Source organism: Cebus imitator, unplaced genomic scaffold (assembly GCF_001604975.1).
Source record: "Cebus imitator isolate Cc_AM_T3 unplaced genomic scaffold, Cebus_imitator-1.0 Scaffold220, whole genome shotgun sequence".
Lineage (NCBI taxonomy): Eukaryota > Metazoa > Chordata > Mammalia > Primates > Cebidae > Cebus > Cebus imitator.
The window spans coordinates 2,613,730-2,638,285 of record NW_016107535.1 but is presented as its reverse complement, the minus strand read 5'-3'; the positions used below and the strand labels follow the sequence as shown (position 1 = coordinate 2,638,285).

At 36.4% G+C, this 24,556-nt stretch overlaps 1 protein-coding gene across 6 annotated transcripts in view; it reads right to left on the bottom strand.

Moving 5' to 3' along the window:
* TP63 (tumor protein p63) overlaps positions 1 to 3,835 on the bottom strand; it is a 266,573-nt gene extending 262,738 nt beyond the window's left edge. For 2 of the 6 annotated variants that reach the window (XM_017549596.2, XM_017549598.2), the window contains exon 1: positions 3,278 to 3,467. In XM_017549596.2, the coding sequence (XP_017405085.1) occupies positions 3,278 to 3,339 (62 nt within the window). In that variant the 5' untranslated portion in view covers positions 3,340 to 3,467. Of the gene's footprint in view, positions 1 to 3,277; positions 3,518 to 3,580 lie in introns of those variants that run through there. The other 4 variants (XM_017549590.2, XM_017549592.2, XM_017549591.2 and 1 more) reach the window with 4 other exon arrangements.
* Between the last annotated feature and the right edge of the window lie 20,721 nt (positions 3,836 to 24,556).

The window sequence follows — 24,556 nt, the reverse complement described above, 5'->3', positions numbered from 1 at the left end:
GGAAAATTGTCCAAGTTTTGGCACAAACGATAAATAAGGATGTAGCTTCTGAAGTGCTAAATTTTAGATTCATTTTTGATATTTATGTAATAAAAAATAAACAACAAACAGAATTTATTGTGTACAGGTTCCTATTCATAAATTAGTAGTAACTAACCCATTGACTTATTTACTGAACTTTCATAATTCCATCCATATTTCAATATTTTTAAAATTAAGTTAGTAATCAAATGGTAACGTGATTTTATCCAGCTTTTCTTCCTCTTTGTATTGTTAATATTATCAAAATAATGATGACTTTTAGAATATTTTTGCAAATCCTAAAGTAAATTAACATTAACGTTAGGGCACAACTAAATGTTCAATATGCTTATGTGTTTAATTGGAAAGGAAAAAAACAGAGAACGAAGTCCCAATTTTAACTGAGAGAATGATTCCCAACGTCCTTTGAAACGTATATTTAAACACTTTTTTCAGGATGGCATTAACATTTAGTAATAAAAGATAACATCTGTCACTTTTTCTATTCTGTGATAAAAGGAAATTCATAAATTAAGGTAGCTTGGAGCTAAAAATATCAAGATATCCTGTTCTTTTCTTAAAAAAAATCATCTTTCATGACTTCTTTCTAAACACAAGGTCAGTAAAGCCAAATTTAACTATGTACATGACTATGATTATGGAATGATTAAATTTGGTCTTTCTTAAAATAGCTTTTGTAAACCGAGAACTACAACGGTTGTCTGCTTAGAAAAAGCAGCTCAAATCCATTCACTCATGAAATATCAAAGAAAATATTGTTTGATCCTCGCTTCGACAATATACATTATCATACTATTTTTTTAGTGATATTTCACTTTTTCACTCATTTATTCACTAAGTAGTAAAGGTTGTAAAATAGTAATAATTCAGTCTTTATATGACAAAACAGTTAAAATATTTGCGGAAAATATATTTTACATTAAATATATAAGTACTATAGAGTTAAACAAATGAACACTACAGTCACATCTAATTCATTTTTGTATTTGCAATGACTTCCACAGAGCAGATGCTTAGTAAGAACTATTTTTCATCACTTTAATGTTTTTGCTGTTTAAGTTTGTATTACAAACAAAAAGTACATATTCCTGCCTAAAATTAGTTATTAGGCAAATAATTGTTCCCTGGCCATTCTGAGCCATAATCTCACAGCTTCTCAACATGCCTCCTCCCTTCCCCAGAAGTATCAGGCACCATGATTAAAGCCCAGGGCATTCTAGGAAATTTTAAAACTACTTAAAATATTATACAGCCATAAAAAAGAATGACATCATGCCCTTCGCAGGGACTTGGATGGAGCTGGAGGCCATTATCTTTTAACCAACTAACACAAGAACAGAAAACCAGATACCATATGTTCTAATGTATAACTGGGAGCTAAACGATGAAAACGCATGGACACATAGAGGGGAGCAATTCACATGGGGGCTTTTCAAAGGATAGAAGGTGGGAGGAGGAAGAAGATCAGGAAAATTAACTACTGGGTACTAGGCTTAGTACCTGAGTGATGAAATAATCTGTACAACAAACCCCTATGACACAAGTTTACCTATGTAACAAACTTGCACTTGTACCACTGAACTTAAAGGTTAAAAAAATACTATTATTGCTTAGAATGTTACAGTATGTCAAAAACTGAGATGACACTTACTCCATGAACTAATAGATTGTCAGGGTAATATAAAAAGCAATTTTCCTATTTCTTTATATTTATAGGTATCTCTTATCAATCACTAGAAATGCTTCTAGAGAGGTGTGCAGGATTGAAGTGTGGGTTATTAGTCAACAAAGCTTCCCTGGATCCAAGTTCCTACTTTAGGAGACATGCCCTCAAGAGTAGCATTACATGATTACTATTTCATACAATTATGTTCTTTGAAATATTATTTCCAAAGATGTTTAATGGAATACATAATTTTGAGATTAGAAACAATTTTGAGAACCAGAAAATCTTTGGTGTTTTTCTTTTTAATCAAGCCAACTCCCAACTCCAGCTAAAGCTCATTTCCACATTATACAAGAACATAAACTCTAGAGCCATTCGTTTTTGCTAATATTGTTGTTTGTGGCAAACAGCAAGGCACAAATCAAGCTACCACCAACATTTTCCATTGAAACTTTGGAGACCCCAAACTTCCTTTCCCACTCTTTTTTTCACACTTCTCTTTTCTTTTTCTCTCCTCTATTCCATTTACCTTTCTGCCTTGCTCTTTCTCTTCTGCCTTCTCACACAACCCACCAGAAACCTCACAGGAAGGAAAACAGTCTACATAGCCCACATTAGTGTTCTACGTGGTGGCAAATTATGTTAATGAAAGATCACACATCTTTCATGCTCTGCTAGGTTATAGTAACTGAGTCCTGCCCAGAGACAGCAGAATCCACTTCTAGTATGAAGCTCCAAAAGACACAGGTGGTAAACACAAGTTAACCCTTTGTAACCCCACCATTTTCAACATGCAGAGGACCTCTCTCAATCTTATAAAACGAAGTACAAAATCCCACGCATTAAACTAACAACATCACGCCGCTACATAGGACTTGAATATCTCCCATAACTTTATGACTGGAAAAACACTGTTCAGATTTCATTTACCAGTTTAAAAATAGCAAAGTCTAATTTGAAACACATACACACACAATTGTGCACCCTCACTAATATTCTCTCTTAGTACCAAGTAAATGTTTCTTCCTATAAACATAACAAAAAATTTAGTACAATCATAGGCTTTAAAAGTCAGATTAGTCAAAAGATGTTTGGTATCCAACATAACAAAAAAATATTCCTTAGAACCACAATGAATGCCACAATCTGTGTGGTACTACAATGGCTATTTATCTATTTCTTAATGTATAAATCAATATTATTTGGTGTTTATTTTGGCTTGAAGATTATCCATACATTATTATATCCCTGCCCAATGAAATTTCTTGTTGAGTGAGTAGGTGCTAAAAAGGCAAATCATATATTTTAAAAATCTTAAAATGATGTGATAATTTTTTTAAATGGGAGGACTATCTTCAAACTTTTTCACTTTGGAGATCCAGCTACCAAGCAAAAAAGAAATTTAGAAAATATGCCTACAGACCACTTTAAGACCACAGAAAGTCCAAAATAATATCACTGTGCTCACTAAACAAGGAGGAATTGTTCTTTGTACACAGCTGAAACATTCATAATACACAAGGTACTTCAATTAAGTTTTGACAGACGTTATGTCACATTTAAACTCACCGCTGGATGTAAGGGTCAGGGCAGTACTGTAGGGTGGCACACCGTGAAGTTTCAAAATTCATTTCCTTCAATTGTCTTTGATATCAACAAGTGGAGAACAATTATATAAAATCTACACATATACCTGTGTATATATAAGATACAAAGCCAGGAGGCTAAAAGCAATAGGGTCAAATGCTATCAGACATAGAAACTTAGGTACTTCCCCGCTTCACACATAATTTCAAAGAGGCGGGGCGTTCCTTGATTTTAGCCAATGAGATTCATCAAGTGACTAAAACATCACAAACAGTCGATTCTTACCAGCTGGGCATCGTCTCTAATGTTGTTCTTCCCCCTCTCTCACGGCTTCAGAGCCCTTGACGTATAGCAGCCACACTTGTTGGCAATTTGGAGCTGGAGGCGTCTCTGAACTTCTGATCTCTGTCGTGATTGGATGCTGGCATGAATGGCATCAGAGTTTAATTTCAGTAGCCTGGACTTTTGTAACTGAACTGAGCTGATGAGTGTCCACCCTGCTCCAGCTACATATCACTTCCTTGTATCTGGATACTGATTTGATTTGAGGATTTCTGGGGCTATTTCTGGGGCTAAAATGTGTTGTAGAGCTGCTTGGGGAAGTTTTGTTTTGTTTTTTTGTTTTGTTTTGTTTTTTGTTTTTTCATCTCTTTCCCTCCCTCCCCCCCTTTAGTTTCCCTTTCAGCCAACCGCCTGTTGTGGTCACAATCTCAAATAGCAAAGACAGGGAAATTCCTTGATTATATTTAACTTAGAACTCACTCTTCCTCTCAGCTAAGAGAAAGAGATATCCCATTCACATCCCCTTAGAAGTTTTGCCTGACCCAAATGAGAGAAAATAACCTTAATCAAGTTAAATATCCTACCTCAAACACATGCACTTACATAGAATACAGTAATTTTCTTAAAGATATTAAAATGGGAAATAATACATTATTCTAGAATATTTTGAAGTGCACATATTATTTCAAATTGCCTGTTAATAAAAATATTCTAGTTTATTTTCATCTCTGTCAGTCTACTCCACTCTTTTTTTATGTCTTACAGTTTTTGCCATTTTTGGTTTTGCTTTGACTTGACCTACTTTGAAAGGAAACCATAAAATAGTTTATACAGTCACAAATCAGTATAATATCAGGAAAATCTACATACAAAATAATTTATTTCCTTTCTGAATATGGGCTGTAAACTTATCCCAGTTTTGTGGATTTGGAAATTGAATGAAATATGATTCAGAAGCTAAATTAGGAAAGACTCCAACGAGAAAAAAAAAAAAAAACATTCTGTGTGTCCAATAGTCACTAACATAGCGAGTTCACATCTTCCATTCACCCCCTAATCAGAGGACACCTGTCAACAGGTGGCATCAATAGATGTCAAAGTTGCGAGGCAATCTAAAGCACTTTTCAGAAAAATTTGACATTCCCTGTGAGTAAATCTGATTCAAAATGTGTTTTGTAAAAATATTTTATTTGTTGCTTCAGCCGGGATAGAAGGGAGAAGCTATTTAAAACTTGACATTCTCTTCCTTTACTTAGCCCGAGAGTGGCTAACATCTGTGAATTGTGAAATTCACAAACAGGCTGGCCTGAGCCCCAGCCAAATCAAACAGCTTGCCCTACAAAATGTGAAACTTAAAGGGAAGAAGATTATTTTACTAATTAATTATAGATTTGTTAATTGGAGTTAAAGAGGTTGGCTTTCTTCCCTGCTGTTAGCAAATATAGATGACCTAAATATAATATTCTAAAATTAAAAATAATCAATTTCCTGTGACCGCAGCCAAGTGATTCCATTTATAATGAAAGGTGGAGTGACGATTTCTAGTGCAGAGCTTCTCAAGTTTTAATGTGCTTGTGAGGCACCTGGAAATCTTGTTAACGCAGATTCTGATTCAGTAGGTCTGGGGGTGAGGCCTGAGACTGCATTTCTAACATGTTCCCAGGTTACTTGATGCTGCTGGTCCCCGGACCACACTCTGGGGTGGCAAGCCCTAGCGTTCTTTCCAGGTCTGATATTTACAATTCAATGTCTCTAGGAAACGAGGAAGAACTCTTCTAAATATTTTAAATCAATTTCCAGGGATATAGACTCCCAAATAATCAATTTGCAAACATTTCTAGTGTGTTGTGTTTTTAAAATTTACTTTTTATTTTCTAAAAGTTATTACTTATTTATTAATTATGTTAAAGACAGGTTCTTGCACCGTCACCCAGACTGAATGCAGTGGCACGATCATGGATCACTGCAGCCTCAACCTCTCGAGCTCAAGTGATCCTTCTGCCTCAGCTCCCTGTGTAGCTTGGACTGTAGGTGAGCATTACCATACTAAGGTAATTTGTTTTGTTTTAGATATGGGGTCTTGCTGTGTAGCCCCAGCTGGTCTCAAACTCCTGGACTCAAGCTATCCTCCTGTTGTTGCTTCCCAAACTGTTGGGATTACAGGTGTGAGCCACGGCACTCAGCTATTTAAAAAAATTTTTTTAAAAGGTTTATAGCCTAATGTATTTTTGAAATATCATTTAAAGGTATGCCGCGATATCAATAGTTGTTATTGAAAAATCCTAAATTTACTAAGCTAAGAGAGACAGAAATTAAATGGCAACAAATTTAAATAAGTAATTATAAAGAAGACTGGTTTATATTGCATTATGGAAATAAATGGAGAGAGCTACCTTGACCATGGAAAGAAGGGAAAGTCTTTAGAATTCAAGAGACACTAATAGCACACAACCATACATGATCGAGTGAAAAATAAGTGACCATTATAATTACCATAATTGCCTCTTATATTTATATTTCATCCTTCTTCTCTTAGGGGACTCAGGTTACTATACAAATGTATAAATTATATCTTTGGTGTTCAAGCTAGAAGCTTTCTTAAGACGTTGAGTCTTTTAGACAGAGATTGTAATATAATAATGTACATAGAAGTCTAGGAAAAGTAATTGCCTTTCTGACCATGACCTGCCTATTAAAATGATGTTTGTGAAGACTTTAGATTTGTATGGAAGGGAGAAGTACTTAAGGAAGGAAATGTGTTTTGGGCTTGTATCACTGAGCATAATGTAGGCAAAAGGGACACTTTGTTCTTCTCAACTTTTAGTAGCCAAGAATATGCACTCTGCCAAACTCAGGTGTCTGTGACACAAACTATTCTCACTTACACCCATGAAAATGATTTTACAACTGCTCCCCTTCGCGCACTTTCCTCTAGGTTGAGTATTTTTTCTGGTTGCTCTTGTGCCTTGGATCATATTTTGCCCTCCACCAGGAATGTTTCAAAACCTCATCTGTGCATATTCACATCTTGTTTATCCTTCAAAGGCCAAAAATTCTCCTTCTTTATTCCACATAAAAGAAACCTTCCCTTCTTCTCCTAAATAATTATATCTGCACCTTTTTTGTGTAAGGGCACCTATAACTTTCTTCCTGGATTCTAGCTATTTTTGAATAAGACTCATCTCCTGTGCTGGACTGTGAACAGCTTAAGGGCAGGCTTGTTATTCTAATCCATCTCTGTGTTTTTAGGGACTAGCAAAAATATTGCACAATGGATGAATAACATGTTTATATATTTGCAAAAATCATCTCATAGTAAGCATTGCAACTGATTAAAAATAATTTCTACAAAACACTTGACTTCTTAGAGTTACCTTATTGAGATATAATTTACATGCAACAATGAAATTCACCAATTCCAAGTGTTCAGTTTGAGGAGATGACACATTATATGCCATGTAGCCTCCATCGCAATCAAGATTCCAGCATTTCTATTATCCCAAAACTTTCCTCATACCACTTTGCAGTCTATCCTCACCACTGGCCTTAGGCAATCGCTGACTTGCTTTTCGTTATTATATATTATATGTATATTTTTTAGAGCATTGTTTTCTGATAGAACTTTGTTATAAAGGAAATATTCTATATTTACACTATCTGATGTGATAGCCATTAGCTACATGTGATTTATGCTACTGAAGAGCTAAATTTTGATTCTCAATTAATTTTAATCAACTTTAAATAGCCACGTGAGGCTATTAGCTACTATGATGGACAGCGCAATGCTAGAATATCACAAAATGCAGGTGTATGGTATGTATTCTTCTCTGTCTAGATTATTTTTGCTCTTTGATGCCATCGTTTCTGAGATGCATTCATGCTGTCAACTGTATCAGTAATTCATTCTTTTTATAGCTGTTAAATATGTGGATTGTTCTTTTGTGTTTGTTTGTTTGTTTAGCTATCAAGAACGAATTCAGGTCTCAGATACACAATTATGGCCAGAAGTCCAATAAACTTTTTAACAGCTCAATCATCACATACCCCAGAACTTGTTCTTGGTCCTCCTGAGGTCTTTGGCAAAATAGTAGCTTCTTCCTTCCAAGACTGCTATAACTCTGAAGGAGAAAGCAAATGTAGCATAAAGCAGTTGGCTAACCTGGGTTTTGTATGAGCTCTAGTACTAACTTATTCCCAGACCTTAGGCAAGTAGCCTACTCTCTTTGAACCTTAGATACTTTATTTTTAAAGGGGAAGGATGTATCAATTAGGATTCCTTGAGTGTAAACAATAGAAACTGACTCTGCCTACATAAGCCAAAAAACACACACACAAACAAAACATGAAAATATATGAAAAGAAAAATGAAAATTCACAAGCTATAAGAGATAGAAAAACAAAAACACCCAACAGATCTCAGAAAAGACTGGAACCAGGATAAATTCAGGGATCTAAGTAACAGCAATGAATAAAGAGTCACTTCACAAAGCCACTGGAGGCATAAGTCAGATTCAACAGCTCTTTTGAACTTGAGTCACTCAGTTTAAGATTAAATTTCCAAAAGAAAGATGCCATGTTTGGCCAGGAGAAATCTGATCACTTTGATTGATAGACCTACCATGATTGAGCAGAGAGTTTTCAGAAGAAAATAAAGGTTCTGTTAACCAAGGAAAGAGCAATAGGTACAGGGCAGTGGAAAACAACAGATGCCACCACAAGAGCTTAAAGCAGATGATCTTGCATGTTCCGTAGAGCTCTGGCAGCCTGTGACTATGAGATCAGAGAAACTGAATTCCTTTGTGTCAGGGTAACTGAACCTCAGGTCCTAGCTTTTCCAGGTCATCCTGCATTTGCAGTGTGGAGACCAGGAAATAACCTTCAAGGATAGGAGGTAGTGGAGTAAATTCACCAACTGTGACTCAAATTGAAGAGACTGAGTTTGGTGAGTTTTAATTTTATGACACTTTTCTGTACCTAGCTTCAGCTCAACCACACAATCTCTATTTTAGTAAAGTGGAAACCAAAGTTCTGTCACTGGGAGGATCCTGCTAACTCCTCCAGCTTTGGACCTAATATTTGCTACAGTCTGACATCGATTAGGAGTCAAGCTGGACCTAGAATTTTAGTAACCTGAATGGTATTCAAATGACTTTAATTCAATGAAAAAGCAAGTGCATTGCAACCTTAGCCATGTGCTTCTTCTGATTTGACCTCCATCTCTGTTCATCTCACTGAAATTCATCGAATATAAACATTTATAGTTAAGTTAATGTCTTGGAGTCTACTGAGAAAAAAGAAGATGCCTTAGCAGAGTGTCCCGAGGAAAGGGGCACTTTTCTGTTCAGAGGGCATACAAGGAAACAGAGGCCAATTTGGGCAGGAAGAGGCTGGCAGTTTCTTTAACAGACAAACCTGATACCCTCCAAGTCACACCCAGTGTCCAGAAGCAATGTGGGTGGGCTTCTTTTCCAGACATCCCTGAACAGCTGTGTGGGGGCTGTTCCTCACTCCCACCCCTCCTTTGCTCAAAGCCCACGTGAGTGAGAGATAAAGAAAGAAACACAGGAAGTCCTTATTTGGCATTGCCCAGATTTTTTTCCCCTGAACCATTTGTCAGTTGCAGATATGATGCACCTTTACTGTAAATGTTTCAGTGTATATTTCCTAAAATGAGGAAATGCTTTATATGATCTCAGTTCAATTATTGAAATTAAAAAATTATATCCGTAAAATATTATCTACTCTATACTGCTTATTCAGATTTGACAATTGCCCCCATAATGTCCTTTATAGCAAGGGAAAATCTTTGATTATATATTGCATTCAGTTGTCCTTTTTTTAGTATCTTTTAATTAAGAACAGTTTCTCAGTCTTCTGTGTGTTTCATAACACAGATATTTTTATAAAGCACAGGCCAGATGTTTTGTGGATAATACCTTAGATTAGTTTCAATACACTTTTGGCAGAAATATCCCAAAAGTGATGCTGTGTCCATCTCAGTGCATCATTTCAGGAATTGCTCTGTTTTTAAAGCCTAGCAACAGGTTTTCCCCAGTTCTTCTTTCAGATTTACTGTGAATCTAAGACATTTGAATGTCAAGATATGCAGAGTTTCTTCCAAGGTCCAGGGCAGTAACTTAGCAATATGTATATGTTGCCATAAATTGTTGTAACATAGACACATGTGAAATATGGTATCTGCAATATTTTAATATTACTATCGATTTCTACTCTTATAGTCCACATTTTACCTTGAGAGAGTTGTGATGGAGCAACTGTGGGATTTTTAGGGTCCAACTAAGAGAACATTGAATAGGGAATACTTCTAGTTTGTGTTTGAGAGGATACATTTATGTGCTTTGAAGTTACATTTACATAGAGATAAATCATTGCTACTCATCCTCATGTAGAATGGCTTCAAGAACACGCCTCTTGCCCATGTGTAGGTCTCCAACTGTGGCTGAAGACTACATCACAATATGAATATGTCCTACAGTAATTGGCATGGGAAGTATGTGATTGCTTTTCTCTTTTTACCAACCATGAAAAATGTGAGTGGAGAAATTAATATCATCAATATTTAATCAAAACCCCATTTATTATTCAGCAGATGCAATTATAAAGGCACCATATATTAGATGCTTATGTATGATAAGAATACATGAAATAGAGTTTATCACTCTTCTTGTGTTTGTAGGAACATAAACATGGTAGCTCTGAAAACAGAAAGTACATCTGTGAAGCCTGAGATTGGGGCTGCAGGAGGAAAGGCTGTGTATATTATATTAAATATTCTGCTCAACCCCAAGAGTCTATGACTTTATGAGTATAAACTTCTTAAAGCTATATTAACATATGATCCATCTTTTATTCTATCTACGTAAAATCATTTTGTTCCAAAATGATTTCAGTTAGCTTATGAAATAGTTGTGACATTAAAAACCACACATAAGTAAGGTTTTGGAGGCAGGGGTGATGGGGTAATGGGGAGTGGTAGTTTAGTGAGTATAGAGTTTCAGTTTTTCAAGATGAAAAATTTACTGTGATCTGCTGCACAATAATAGAAATTTATTTACCACTACCAAACCATACACTTAAAAACAATTAATATGGTAAATGGCATTAATATATGCTTTTTACCATACTTATACATTTTGAATAATTTCAAAAACATATATAGGTATATAAGAAAATTACTAATCAGCATAAACATTGATGATAAGAAAAATAAGACAAAAATTAAGGATAGTATTTATTCACAAACTGTATAATGTGAAGTTCTATACTTGTGCTAAAGCACCATGAATTTATCTGTGAACTTTTAAAGAGCCAGCATAAGAAGGACTTATATTTATTTATTTTTATCCACAATAATAGCTTTGACTCTGGTTATACATAGCACATTCTAGGTTTTGAAAGAATAAAAGGAAAAGATAATACATACTGAATATTCAGGATAAATTGACCTTTAGTGTCTGGTCTCTGATTATAATGCATTTGTTTGATTGCTTATTGCAAATAAATTACAATATATGATGTTGTGATGAGACCTAAATTTCTAGTGGGGTTTCAGTATGATTCTCTCACAAGACTACATAGCACTCATTGATTTGATAGCTGATTAATAGATTCAGCATGGATATTCTTTTAGGGCCTCCTCTGTGTCCTCATCAGTGTGCTAGGGGCCATTGGTAGCAGGTTGATCAACAAAATCCAATTCCTATGCTTAAATAGATCCCAGTAGAGTCAAGAATGATTTTCTGTTCCTTTTTCATCTTCAGCTTTATAGACAAAAGGATAACTATGGCATGGCTGTGACCCCAAGTTACTAATGATCAGTTTGCCCGCTGGGCTTTTGGTCTGAAATATTTGGTACCTGATGAATACTGATGCAATAAAAAATATGTTTATAGTAGTCAGGAAGCATGTGTGTTGGTGGGAGATAATAAAATATAAAATGAAGCATTCTTATTTCCCTGCCCTTGGTTAGAGTCCATAAGACAGATGTCGCTGAACCCCTCTTTCAGGCATAGATTCACAAATTTGTGCCTTGTTGATTTGGTACTGATCATCAGGAAGTCATAAAAGCCACAGTTTCTGGAAGGCAAGGAGATGAAATTGAGACAAGAAAACAAAAGCTCAATGTGTATATTTCAAAGCCTCTGACAAGATGATTTCTTCTGGGGGTGTATCTTCTTGAAATATAGCCATACTGAAAGCTAAAAAGAAATTTAGAGATCATTTATTTCGAAAAAAAAATTCTCGGAAATTAGAATGACTTAAAAATAACAAGCATTTATATCATGGTTTAGATTTTACAAAACACTTTCACAGACATTATTTCATCACAACCTCTCAACTGTCATGTGAAGTAGACGGCTAGAGCAAGTGGTGTCATTACCTCCATTCTATGTGTGAGGAAGCTAAGACTCAGACTGTTTAAGAAACAAACTCACAATCACATGGTGAAATAATCATCAGCCGCTGTGGCCTGTAATGGACCCAGCTCTAACTCCCAAACCTGAGTCCATCCACTCAATGAAATAACATCAATTACTTATGGTATGCCCGGTGTTGGGATGAGATTTAGGAAAATAAGGAAAATAAAGGAAAATAAAACAAAGATCTCTACTCTTTATATTGCATCTGCAAACCCAGAATTTTTATATGGCTTGATACTTACTAAATATTTTATGTCCATTACCTATTTAGATAGCTACTTAAAACCCTAGGAAATAGTTAGGTTAACTCCATTTCACACAGGAAAAGAGTGTTGGTGACTCTGTATTAATCATTCAGTCAGATGGGGTAGAGCCAGGACCTGATCTGAAATTAACCAATTTCCCTGAAATTTATGACCACACTTCTGCTTTTGACTCTCGAAAAGATTGAGAATACATTTGTGCACATTCAAAAATCTCAGAGTCCTACACATGAATGGTTTCCAGCACATGTTCCTCAGCGTCTTTTTCCTGGTCCAGTTAGCATGATAACTAAGCCCTATAAATGCCAGCCCCCAAAGGAAGGCATGAGCTCATGGCGAGCACCCACATTTGGGCCAGGAGTCAAGAATGTTAACTCTGCTTATTTTGAAATCTGGATCGTGCACACAGTTTAAACATGTGGGGGTGGATGCACTGATAAAATGCTTCTGTGGGATGGAAATGATTCTCAGGGCATCCTTACAGGGGAATCCCCATGGGATGACCCCTGAGTGGGTCTTGTTTACAGCAACATCTCTGTGTCAAGTTTCTAAGAGGTAAATTTAAAGTGCTACCTTGGAGGAATAACCTCAGTCCAAAAACACAACTAATCTTCACTGTCTTTGGTTCGTTGATACACTATTCTATTGCTCTGCCACTGATCCATTTAATCCATCTGGATTCCTCTTTAGTTATCTCTTACATAGTACTTCTGAATAGAATAAATAATTTCCCCATGGAACTGAATTAGCATTACTATTATTATAATAATTGCAAAAATTTTTTCAAATTAAAAAAATATCCTTCTTTTACAGATTGAGACTGACTATAGATAAATAGAGAGGGAAAAGTGAGAAGAGAGAGAATAAATAGAGTGATAATATTTATATAGACATGTATGTGCATATGCACATTTATGTGTATGTATATGTATATATTGCACATAATGTACATATGTACTTATATTCATTTGTGTATATTTATCTCTCTATATAAAATATACTATAGCATAACATGTATAACAAATATGTGTATAAGTATACACGTATTTGTGTGTGTGTATATATGTATGTATATACAAAGACTATTTATTGGCCAAGCTCATTCTCTAATATTCTTATGTCTTCTACATAATCAAGGTAAAAATCATTTTTAAAACTAAAAACAATTATCTAATAGAAGCAAAGCAATCTATCCAGTGTATTTTCATGGTATGGAAAATGTACATAAATATTACAAAGGTAAAGCAAAAGAAAGAAAATGTATAAGCTCTTAATTGTAATTATTTCTGAGTTATGGAGTGAAAATTATATTTTCTTCTTTACACTTTTCTGTAGTTTCCAAATTTTGTACAGTGAATGGACATCATTTTTGTATTAATAAATAACCCATAAGAAATCACCATTAAAAATACTTTCCTGGAGAATTTTTAGTCATGGGATAAATGTACATGAAAATAAACTGTCTTAGATGGTTCTACCCTATAAAAACTATACAAGTGAAAGCCATTGTCTTTCAAAGGCATGCATGATAGATGGGTGAAAAATATTATACCAAGATGAATGAAAGCTAAAAGAATGTGTCTCAATTTCCTGATAAACTATCCTGTGGGCAACCTTTGGTCCAAGGGAAATAAATGGCCCTCATGAAAGATTTGTAGTGCAGCGTGTGGGAGCCATGGAAATGTAAAGTGGAATGCACAATAGATAGCACCCTCACGCGCTGCTCCTTGGATCCACCCTGCTGTCACATTAACGCCACACTTCTGGGGTGCTTCCAGGCAAGGACTGAACCTGGTAGGGCTACAAACAAGGTCTGCTCTGGCAACACATAGGACATCTTCAATGGGTGATTTTGACTCAAGAATGCTCCCTTAGCCTGGCCAAAACTTCCTTGAAATGGCTTTCAATCTGAAACTATTTCTATTGGATTATCTTCTTTTCTCCTCTACTTCGTGGCTGTCAGAGAGGGTTTTTATTACACTCTGAAGTGCCCCGCTTCTTCTGCTATTTCTTTACCCTCCACAGGCATTCCCACTAGTACATCTTTTGTGCATCCAATCCCTTCTTTAGCTCTGCTTCTTTGAATACGCGATGTGACACAAGTCGTCCTGAGAGAGGCCTAAGAATGGAGGAGAAAATGGGGATTTGGGATTGGCTCACCTCCCTTATCAAGCAAATAGAATGGCTTCCTGAGGTATGTGGACTATGGACAGTTTGGAGCTGAGGGTGAAGGTATAATTGCTACACATTTTACTGAGGTTGGCCTGGAAAAACATTCATTGGAGGGAGAGATGCTTATTTATAGGTCCTAAGATTCAGACTTTTGGCAGATACGGTAGGAACAGTGCCTACAGATATGGTGAGAACTAAAAGCTAAGTGCCTACAATGATAGCAGAGTTTTATGGTTAGTGATGCACTGTATTGACACCTTGAAGAGGGATACTGAAAAACGTAGGGCTCTTAGCAAGCAGTTAAAGGCTAAGTGTGAGAGCCGGACGACATCTTTGGTATTTTACAAACAGACCAGGCCCTGTTTGCGAAAACAAACAAAGCTAAGCAGCCAACTGAAATCCTGGTAGTTAAAGTCACAGAGCTGTAGAGACATTTGATTGTTTAGTTAAGGCTGGTTGGAAACACCTGAGACCTTGAAATATAGATTAGGAACATTAAGTGCATGCCCCTGATAAGTTAATTCGCAGACTCTCCTGAATTCTCAGAGATTATAGAGATGGACCATCCTTTCCTAGTAAGAGCTAGTACTTCCCTGACACTGAAAGATATCACAGAGGCATTCTCAGAGATATCCCCCCTCCAGAATGCTTTTACTTCCCTTTTTGGCTGCCAGGTCCCAGATAATGTTAATTTCCAGCAGAACTCGGCTGGAGATGTACTGATCAGGATAAAGTAAAGCATGAATAATATACCAAAGAGTTGCCAGAATTAGCTAGCACGTATCAGCAGAAGCCATGGGAATTCCTAGAAATGGATTTTTACAGGTACTTGATTGAGGAGACTAAAATATAAGTCAACATAGGAAAGAGTTTATTGATTTGGGGGCATTTCCTCATGACATGGGCTTTAATACCCTGTTAAGAACCACTGTGTACAGGGCAAGCTCACAGCTAGGGTGGCTTGAAGAAGTTTGGAAAAAGTGATGATCAATGCTAAATGAAGAGAAATTTCATGGGTTTTCCTATAAGACTGTAAATAAAAAGTAAAGAGGCTGAGGGAAGAGGACATGGCTAGAATTGATATATAATGTGAAGCCAGACAATTGATCAGAAGACTATGTTAGATGGGGGAGTCAAGTGGACACTGGAAGGTCATCAGGCTTTACTAAGGCCACCAAGAATTTGCTAGTGGGAAGGGTAGTAGGATCACTAAGAAGTTCAGTCCTGGCTCTCCTCTGTACCCCAGGGCTGGTGGTAGGAGAGGTGGTCACACCTGGGCCTGTTAATATCCATGTAAATGATGCCCCTCTACTCTCAAGAACAGAGGCCAAAGGTGGCACTTACCTGCTACATCCTGGGAGGCTGTATTTACCATTATGACCAGCAAGGTCAGAGGCACAGCCAGGCACGTGACCTGCAGGGAGTCCTGGAAATGGTTGATAGAATATGGCATCCCTAGGGGAAGAATAAAGTGGCAGCCAACAAGAGTGCTCCTTAACAGCTAAGAAAGAAAAGAATGGATCAGTAGGAGGCTGAGAATGTTCATCCCAATACAAAGAAAGAATTTCTTACCAGATTCTTTGACCTGAGCCCATTTTGAGACACAGAATTTGTTGACTGAAGAGATAGCTGGGTATCTCAGTGAAATAAACCTGTTACACGATATACTGTGGCAATTCCTTTAGGCTTCTCTAAAGAGACCTATAGCTGGGCACTTCAGAAAATATAATGAATTCTGCTCTTAGAAGGGCCCCTCAGTTGGTTTAATATTTTACTGTTACCATCTTGAAATTCTTTAAACAAAGGATCCCACATTTTTATTTGTACTGGAGGCTGCAAATTATGCAAGTAGTCTTGTCTACAGCTGTTGACTTGGGTAACAATATATTGGGTACAGACAGTTTGAGTTAACATTAATATCCAGAGACCTCAAGTGTAACCATGGACCTCTAGAAGCTCATATGGTTAAATAATAAATAAATTTATTATTACAATCCAAATCATAGTAAGTCTACTGCGTTTGAAGTCCCACTTAATTGCCACTTTTTCCGTTCCCAAGTGTTTTGTTGGAAATGATATGCTTGGCAGTCAGAATGATATCCACATTGTGTCCTGGCCTTTGGAGCAAGAACTATCAGAGTCAGAAAGGCCAAGTAGAAACCTCTGTATCTGCCCTCTACCATCTGCGCCAAGGGAGTAAATAAAAGGTAATATTACATTCTAGGAAGATGATAGGTTTTAATGCCACCATAAAACAGCCAAATAGTGTTGCACAGAGGTAAGTAGAGTATTCCTATTACATCCCTATTTATTGACTCAGTATGGCCCCTAAAAAGCTCCAGAAAATCCTGGCATGTAGACACTTGCAACCACAATAATGTAATAGCCTGGTTGTAACTATTATGGGAAGGTGGTATCTTTGCTAGAGCAGATTAACAAGCTCTCAGGTATATGATAGGTAGCCATGGATTTGGATGAATATATTTTTGTTAATTCTTATAATAAAGGAGGATCAGAAACAGTTCACATTTATGACATTTATCACATGTGGGATATACAACAATACCCATTTATTGTTTTTCCTTAGGACCATGTTAGCCCTTCTGCTCTTTGTCATATTGTAGACTGAAGATATCTGGGCTGCTTGGTCAACCCACAGAACATTGCACTATATGTGTTGCATCAATAAGATCATGCTGATCAAGAAGGGCAAACAACAGATGGCTAGTATATAGGATGCCTTGATAAAACATTTAATACATGCATTCCAGAGGGTAGGGGATAATCCCTACGAAGATTTAGATTCCTAAAATCTTAAGTGAAGTCTTTACAGATCCAATGGTCAGGAATTTGCCAGAATATTTATTTTGCAATCCCCTACCACAAAGAAGGAAGCAGAAAGCCTGATGATTATTTTGGGCTTCTGGAGGCAACATATTCTATGACTAAGAATAATGCTCTAGTCCATAAGTTGAGTGACAGGGAAGGTTTCAGGTGTCTGGTGGAAAAAGATGTATCATGAAACTTAGGGTAAGCTCCAGTGAAGAATCACAATGCAGGCTCTGATATTCAGGAGTAGGACAATGCCATCTACAGCAGAGAAAATCATATATGTTTTTGGTTAAAAAGCTCATGGAGGCAATGAAAACTTGACCATGAGGCTCTGCATGACCATATATCTGCATCATGAGCTGGATTATTTCAGTTCTTCTAAGTCATAAAATCAGTCTAGCGTAAGTCAACCAAAAGATGAAAGCGATATGCCCAGATTGAGCTCAAGCAGGACCAGAGCTTAGCGGCATGAGCAGTAACCTGAACATCCCTGTTACTCACTGCAATTATACCAGCAGTATGTCCCTACTTTGCTTCTAAGAGTAGATGAAGGAGGTAGAAAAGCACTGAAAGTGCCCTCCAGCCAGAGACAACTGGCTGTATCTGTTGGATTCAGTATCTGTTGTAGCAAAGAAGAATATACACCATGAGGATCCATGCAACATCTCAATAAGAGGGTGTTAGAGAGGACTTAATATAGGATTTAGGTTTGTGTTAGCTTATTTTGGAAAGGGTTCAAAGAATTAGGGCTTTGCTGTCTACTCAATGCTGTCAGAAAGTGGGACAATTCCATGACTGGATATCATAATAGATCTTACAAGGTAGGATGTAGGAAATGAAGCTAGCTATAATTAGGTAAAGAAGCAGCAGTAATTCACAATAGCTGGGATGAGAGGATGTGTGAATATTTTTGTGACTTGAACAATGTTTTCATTTTTTTAAGGTGTTTATAACCAATTACAGAATGCTCTTATTTTTGTCTTGATCCGTGACACTCATGGAGAAACCTTGTCTGATGCTGATATTGTTAAGTACTTTTATGTTCAGTAAGAAGACACCAAAACCTACCTGTGAGTTCTAGGCCAGTTTCAGCAATACCAGGCTCAGCTAATAGTGCCAGATCAGGTCTTAACAGTCAGGGCTTGCTTTTCTCCTTTCGAAGGTCAGGCTTACATTACAGATGGGTTAACTTGGTAAGTGGTTGAAGGCCAAAAACAACAGTGACAGCCTTCAAGCATATCTGAGGATAGCATTGGAAGTCAATAGAGAAGAAATCTTCCTGAAGTTTGAAGTTATAACTCAGGAGCTTGGTCATTCACTTCATAAGGAAGGAGAAATGGCCTGAAGTAGGAAAATAAATTAATAGATGCTTGAGCCATGACCAATGATCTGGCTCTCTCGTCAAGGGCCTAGAATAAAATGAATGGGGAGATTAGAGACATAGAGGTCTGGAGTAAATGTATGGACATATGGGAGTGGAAATTGAGAGTGAACATTTTGTATCACACATTAACTTTCATTAGAACTCAGGAAAAAAGACCAAACACATGAAATTATGTTAATCTGATGTGTGTCATTAAAGAAATCCAAAAAGAAGCTGAAATTATAAATAATGAGAGGGAGAAGTGATAGTGATAGTGGTAAATCTATGTGACATTAAATAGTTGAGAAAGACTTTTCTGAAGAGGTGATCTGGAGGTTGATGAGAAAGGTGAGGGAGAAACATGTCAGGTGGATGGAGCAGCACATGGCTGCAGTCAGGTGGGGGAAGACCAGGAGTATTCAAGAGATTGATGAAGACAGTCCACATGGGCTAGAGGGAGTGAGAGGAAGATGGCACAAGAGGAGACTTACACATTCAGAAGCCAGGTTATTATTATACCAGGACAGAAAAGGTGTTTAGGTTTTATTCTAAGAGTAATAGAAAACTTTCGAAATTCACAATATAGTAGGACCCAAATTAATGTTTTAAAATACTACTCTGGCCTGTGGAACAAGAGTGGAACACAGAGATTTGTTAGGAAGCTGCTACCATCATCCTGTGGATTAATAACAGTCCAAATTGAGCCAGGACTTCACCCTACCTTGTGAATGCATTCCATTGTCTGCCCTTGAGTGGGAAGTAGCTGTGTGGGTGGATGGCACAGACTTTCTTTTACAGCTGACTTTCCAGTGTCTAATGTTCTGACCAGCTTGGTTCCCAAAATATATGTGGTATGATATATGTGTAGTTCAGCAGGATAAGTACTAGGTTAATATTAAGAGATTACCCCTGTGCTGTATCCTCTCAAATATCTGCCCCCACATCTTGAAACTCAATTTGTATAGTCAATTTCAGATTAAAGGTACTTCACATGAGCCTCTGTCTCAAATCCAATGTTGAAGTAAAGCAAGAGAAACAAAGTAATGAAGGAAATGAAATGTGTGTGTGCACATATTACTGTATACATGGGATTTCTTACAAGGGGATGAATGCCAGAGGAAAAAGAAAGTAATTTAAAGTTCCCACTTAGCTGTATTAAGCCAGCAAAGGTGCCTGTAGTGCTGTTAATTCAGGCAGCTGTATTAGTCCATTTTCGCAGTGCTGATAAAGGCATACCCAACAATGGACAATTTACAAAAGAAGGAGGTTTTACTGGACTTACAATTGCAAGTGGCTGGGAAAGTCACAGAATCATGGCAAGAGGCCAAACTCACTTCTTACATGGTGGCAGCAAGAAAAAAATGAAGAAGAAGCAAAAGGAGAAAACCCCTGATAAATCCATCAGATCTCATAAGACTTCTTCACTATCATGAGAATAGCACAGGAAAGACTGGTCCTCATGATTCAATTACCAACCCCTAGGTCCCTCCCACAACATGTGGGAATTCTGGAAGATATAATTCAAGTTCAGATTTGAATGGGGACACAGCCAAACCATATCATTCTGCCCCTGGCCCTTCCAAATCTCAAGTCCTCACATTTCAAAACCAATCATGCCTTCCCAACAGTCCTTCAAAGCCTTACCTCATTTCAGCATTAACCAAAAAGTCCACAGTCCAAAGTCTCATCTATAAGAAACTTAAACAAATTTACAAGAGAAAACCAACCCGTTGAAAAGTGGGCAAAGCACATGAACAGACACTTCTCAAAAGTAGACATACATGCAGAAAACAAGCATATGAAAAGAAAACTCAGTGTCATTGATCATTAGAGAAATGCAAATCAAATTCACAAGTAGACACCATCTCACCCCAGTCAGAATGGCTAGTATTAAAAAGTCGGAAAATAACAAATGCTGGCAAGGTTCTGGAAAGAAAGGAACACATACACTGTAGTTGGGAGTCTAAGTTAGTTCAACCATTGTCAAAAGCAGTATGGTGATTCCTCGAAGAGTTAAAAGCAGAACTACCATTCTACCCAGCAATCTCATTACTGGGTACATACCAAGAGGAATATAAATCATTCTACAATAAAGACACATGCATGTGAATGTTCATTGAAGCACTGTTCGCAATAGAAAAGACATGGAATCAGCCTAAATGCCCATCAATGACAGATTGGAAAAATAAAATATGGTACATATACACCATGGAATACTATGCAGTCATAAAGAACATGATCAAGTCTTTTGCAGGAACACGAATGGAGCGGGAGGTATTATTCTTAGTAAACTACTGCAGGAACAGAAAACCAAATACTGCATGTTCTCACTTATAAGGGGAGCTAAATGATAAGAACTATAAACACAGAGAAGGAAAGAGCAGACACTGGGGTCTACTTCAGGGGGCAGGGTCAGAGGAGGGAGAGGAGAAGAAAAGATAACTATTGGGTACTGGGCTTATAAAATAATGTATACAACAAACCCCAATGACACGTGTTTACCTACGTAGCAAACCTTGACATGCATTCTCAAACAGAAAAATAAAATTAAAAAAAAAAAAGGTTAATGGGTGATAGCAACATACCCACTTTATTGATAACATCATAGCTTGATATTTATTTATGCACTATTAATTGGGTCAACACATTGAATATTACTGTTTTTCAGGAGAAAAGGAAGAAGCATTCAATCAGATAAACTGGGCTGACAATTTGTCTATGTTACATGAAACTCATTCCTCATATATACGTGGAAAGATGTCTAAAAGGAGATTTAAAGAGATAATAAAAATTTATACTAATTTCTCATTTATGATGTGTATTTTTCATCAGAAACTTGCCCACAGTGGTTATGAATTCAGGGAATATAAGAACACAATGGTACAATCAGCCTGGGCATATCTCAATTAGATAGCAAGAGAAGGTCAAAGAAAAAAATCATTGTATGAAGCTACAGTGTTTTTCTCCTGAATCCTAAGATTGAAACTACTTGTACCAATGCATTAAATTTGCACCTGATGCCCCAAATCTTGGAAGGAATACAATTTTATTGAGAGGCAGGGGGTTAGTGAAGCTTTTAAAATGTACTCATGATTTTAATATTGAAGTGTTGTGAATGTAAATCTCTTTGGAAAGACATTAAAATATTATTAATTGTAATCCTGACAAAATAATGGGGGGCGTAGTGTTTGGATAACAAATTATGATACTGCTGATTAGAACTCTAGCTATAAGTTGAAAATGGAAAATATGGCAAAATGACTTCAGAAACAATTTATGCAAATAGCTGATAATATATTTAAGTCACACATTCTGCCTTAAATTTGTTTGAAAAATGAGATACCAAGTATAAAAGTGAAGATCACAAAACTATCAAAGAAAATAAAACATATACAAATTTTTGTATCACCTGTACTCTGAATTGTGATCTGTCATGGTCTAATGCCCTTACCATTGCCTTATCTCTCTGTGTTCATGACTGTGAGAGATATCGTGGTCTCAGAAACTCCAGTATATCATGTCTCCAAGAATTCTGGTGCATGAGCTGAAGAATTTATCACAAGAAAACTCATTTCTAGAACTCTGCTGACAGACGAACAGGGAGGATGGGAGTTAATGAACTGAAGTTGTTACACAAACATTATCCAATGCTCGAATTCCCTACAAAAGTCCTCTTTACTCAGTCTGTTGTTATGCTAAATAAATGCCTCTCCCCAAGATTTCCAAGGAGTTCAAGAGTGTTCATACCATACACCCCAACACATACATGCACATACAATACACACAACTTTTTCTTATCTGTTTTAATTAGGAACTGAAATTTGATTACCTCCATAAATTATTTCAATTTTTTAAAGCCAGGTTAATAAACTTATAACCTAAGAATTTGTTGTTACCACAGATCTTTATATCTTAAACAAGTTAAGATCCTTTTACTCTTTTTGTAAGGGCTAAACCTCTCAAGTCCGCTATACTTTCTTTGAGTTAGATAAAGTGTTGAGTTATGTTTGCCTTTCATTAAATTTACCAAAGAATATTAGAATATTAGCATCATGAGTTTTGAAAGACTGTATGTGATATTCAAAAATATTTTATGCTCATCTTAAAACCTATATAAATACATTAAAGTGATAAACATTTTAATCCTATAATTGCTATGCACTATTTTATATTTTGGCATTTCCTACTGGATTTGGCTTAAAAGTACACATTTTTATATGTATAATAATTTTAAATATATATGTAATATTCATAATATATTCTATATTCATTATATATTCTAATTTTTATTTAATCTTATAATAGAAACAAATGTATATACTCACTATAGTCATAATTTCCATTTTAAACTGTTTCATGTGTATTGATGAAATGCTTCCTCTTAACCATTTTACTCTAATAAAAATTCATAAAAAAAATTACCACTTAGTTGTTATGATGACAGAAATTGGCTTGGAGAATTCAATGGTGCTTCAAAGTTCTGACATTCTGAGGCATTCTCTCAATTTTTGTCACAATATGCAAACTATTTTTCAAAGAATGGGGAAGACCAAAGATAAGTAATACGCGCATATTAGCATTTTAGAATGTGATAGAAGGTATTTTATCTTATAATCTTACCTCATGGATACTAGTGTTTGTACTTTGTTTTCATTTTGTCTCTCCATTTTGACTGTCCCTATTATAAATAAATCTGCAGATTATCTTAAATTTTCCCCGTAAATGGCAACAATTGGTTTTTTAAGATGACAATGATGTTTCACACACCGTAATTGTCTCCCTGAAGTTTTATTACAACCTGTCTAGAAACAGGATTGATTTCTTTTTATTTACTTAGCATTCATTGAGATTCTTGAAACGATTGGCTGATGACTTTCATTGTTTCTGGATAATCATCAGCAATGTCTTTTAAAGTACTGACTGTACTCCATTTTCCTTTCCTGGCAACTCCTTTCACACATTTTTTTTCATCTCTGTCCCTTGATGTTACATTTTTGGTCATGTCTCCAAACTCGACTTTCAATTTATTAATTCTCTTATCTGTTGTGTCAATATGCTATTAAACCCATCCATTGAGTTTTAGAATAATTTTATTATTTTTGTTTTTTCATTTCCAGAAAGATTTATTTGGTACTTTTCTAAAAATGTTTGGTTTTTTTTTTTTTTTACAGTTTTCTAAAATATATCCACATGTATGCTTTATCTGTTATTTATTTAAATATGGTAATATATTTTTTGTCTCCTGCTGCATAACAGATTACCGAAAAACACAGTGGCTTAAAACAACATCTATTTATTATTTCCCATTCCCTGTAGGTCAGGAATCCAGGCACAACATAGCTGTAGCCTCTGCTTCAGAGTCTCACAAGGTTGACCTTAAGGTATTAGTCAGGGCTGTATCTGTATCTCAACACACTTCACTTGTTTTTTTTTTTTGGCTGGAATTCAGTTCCTTACATGCTATTGCATTACGGGCCTCCATTTCTCACTGGTACCTGGTTCTAGGTCAGTCATTTACTCATCATGTGGACCTTTCCAACATAGCAGCTCACTTCATCAAAGCAAGCAAGTCAAGGAAGCATGAAAGAGAAAGTATTGGCAAGACAGAAGTCACAGTCATAATCATAGTGGTGACATTCCATCACATTTATATGGGTGCTATTTATTAGAGCGAGTTACCACAGCCAGCCCTCGCAATCCAGGAGATATAATTACACAAGTATATGGAACATTAAGAGATCATTGTGGGGTTGGCCTGTTGTGGTGGCGCCCAAGCGTAATCCTAGCACTTTGGGAGCCAAGGCGGGCAGATCACTTGAGGCTAGGAGTTGGAGACCAGCCTGGTCAACGTGACAAAACCCTGTACCTACTCATTTTGTACTAAAATTACAAAAATTAGCCAGCTGTG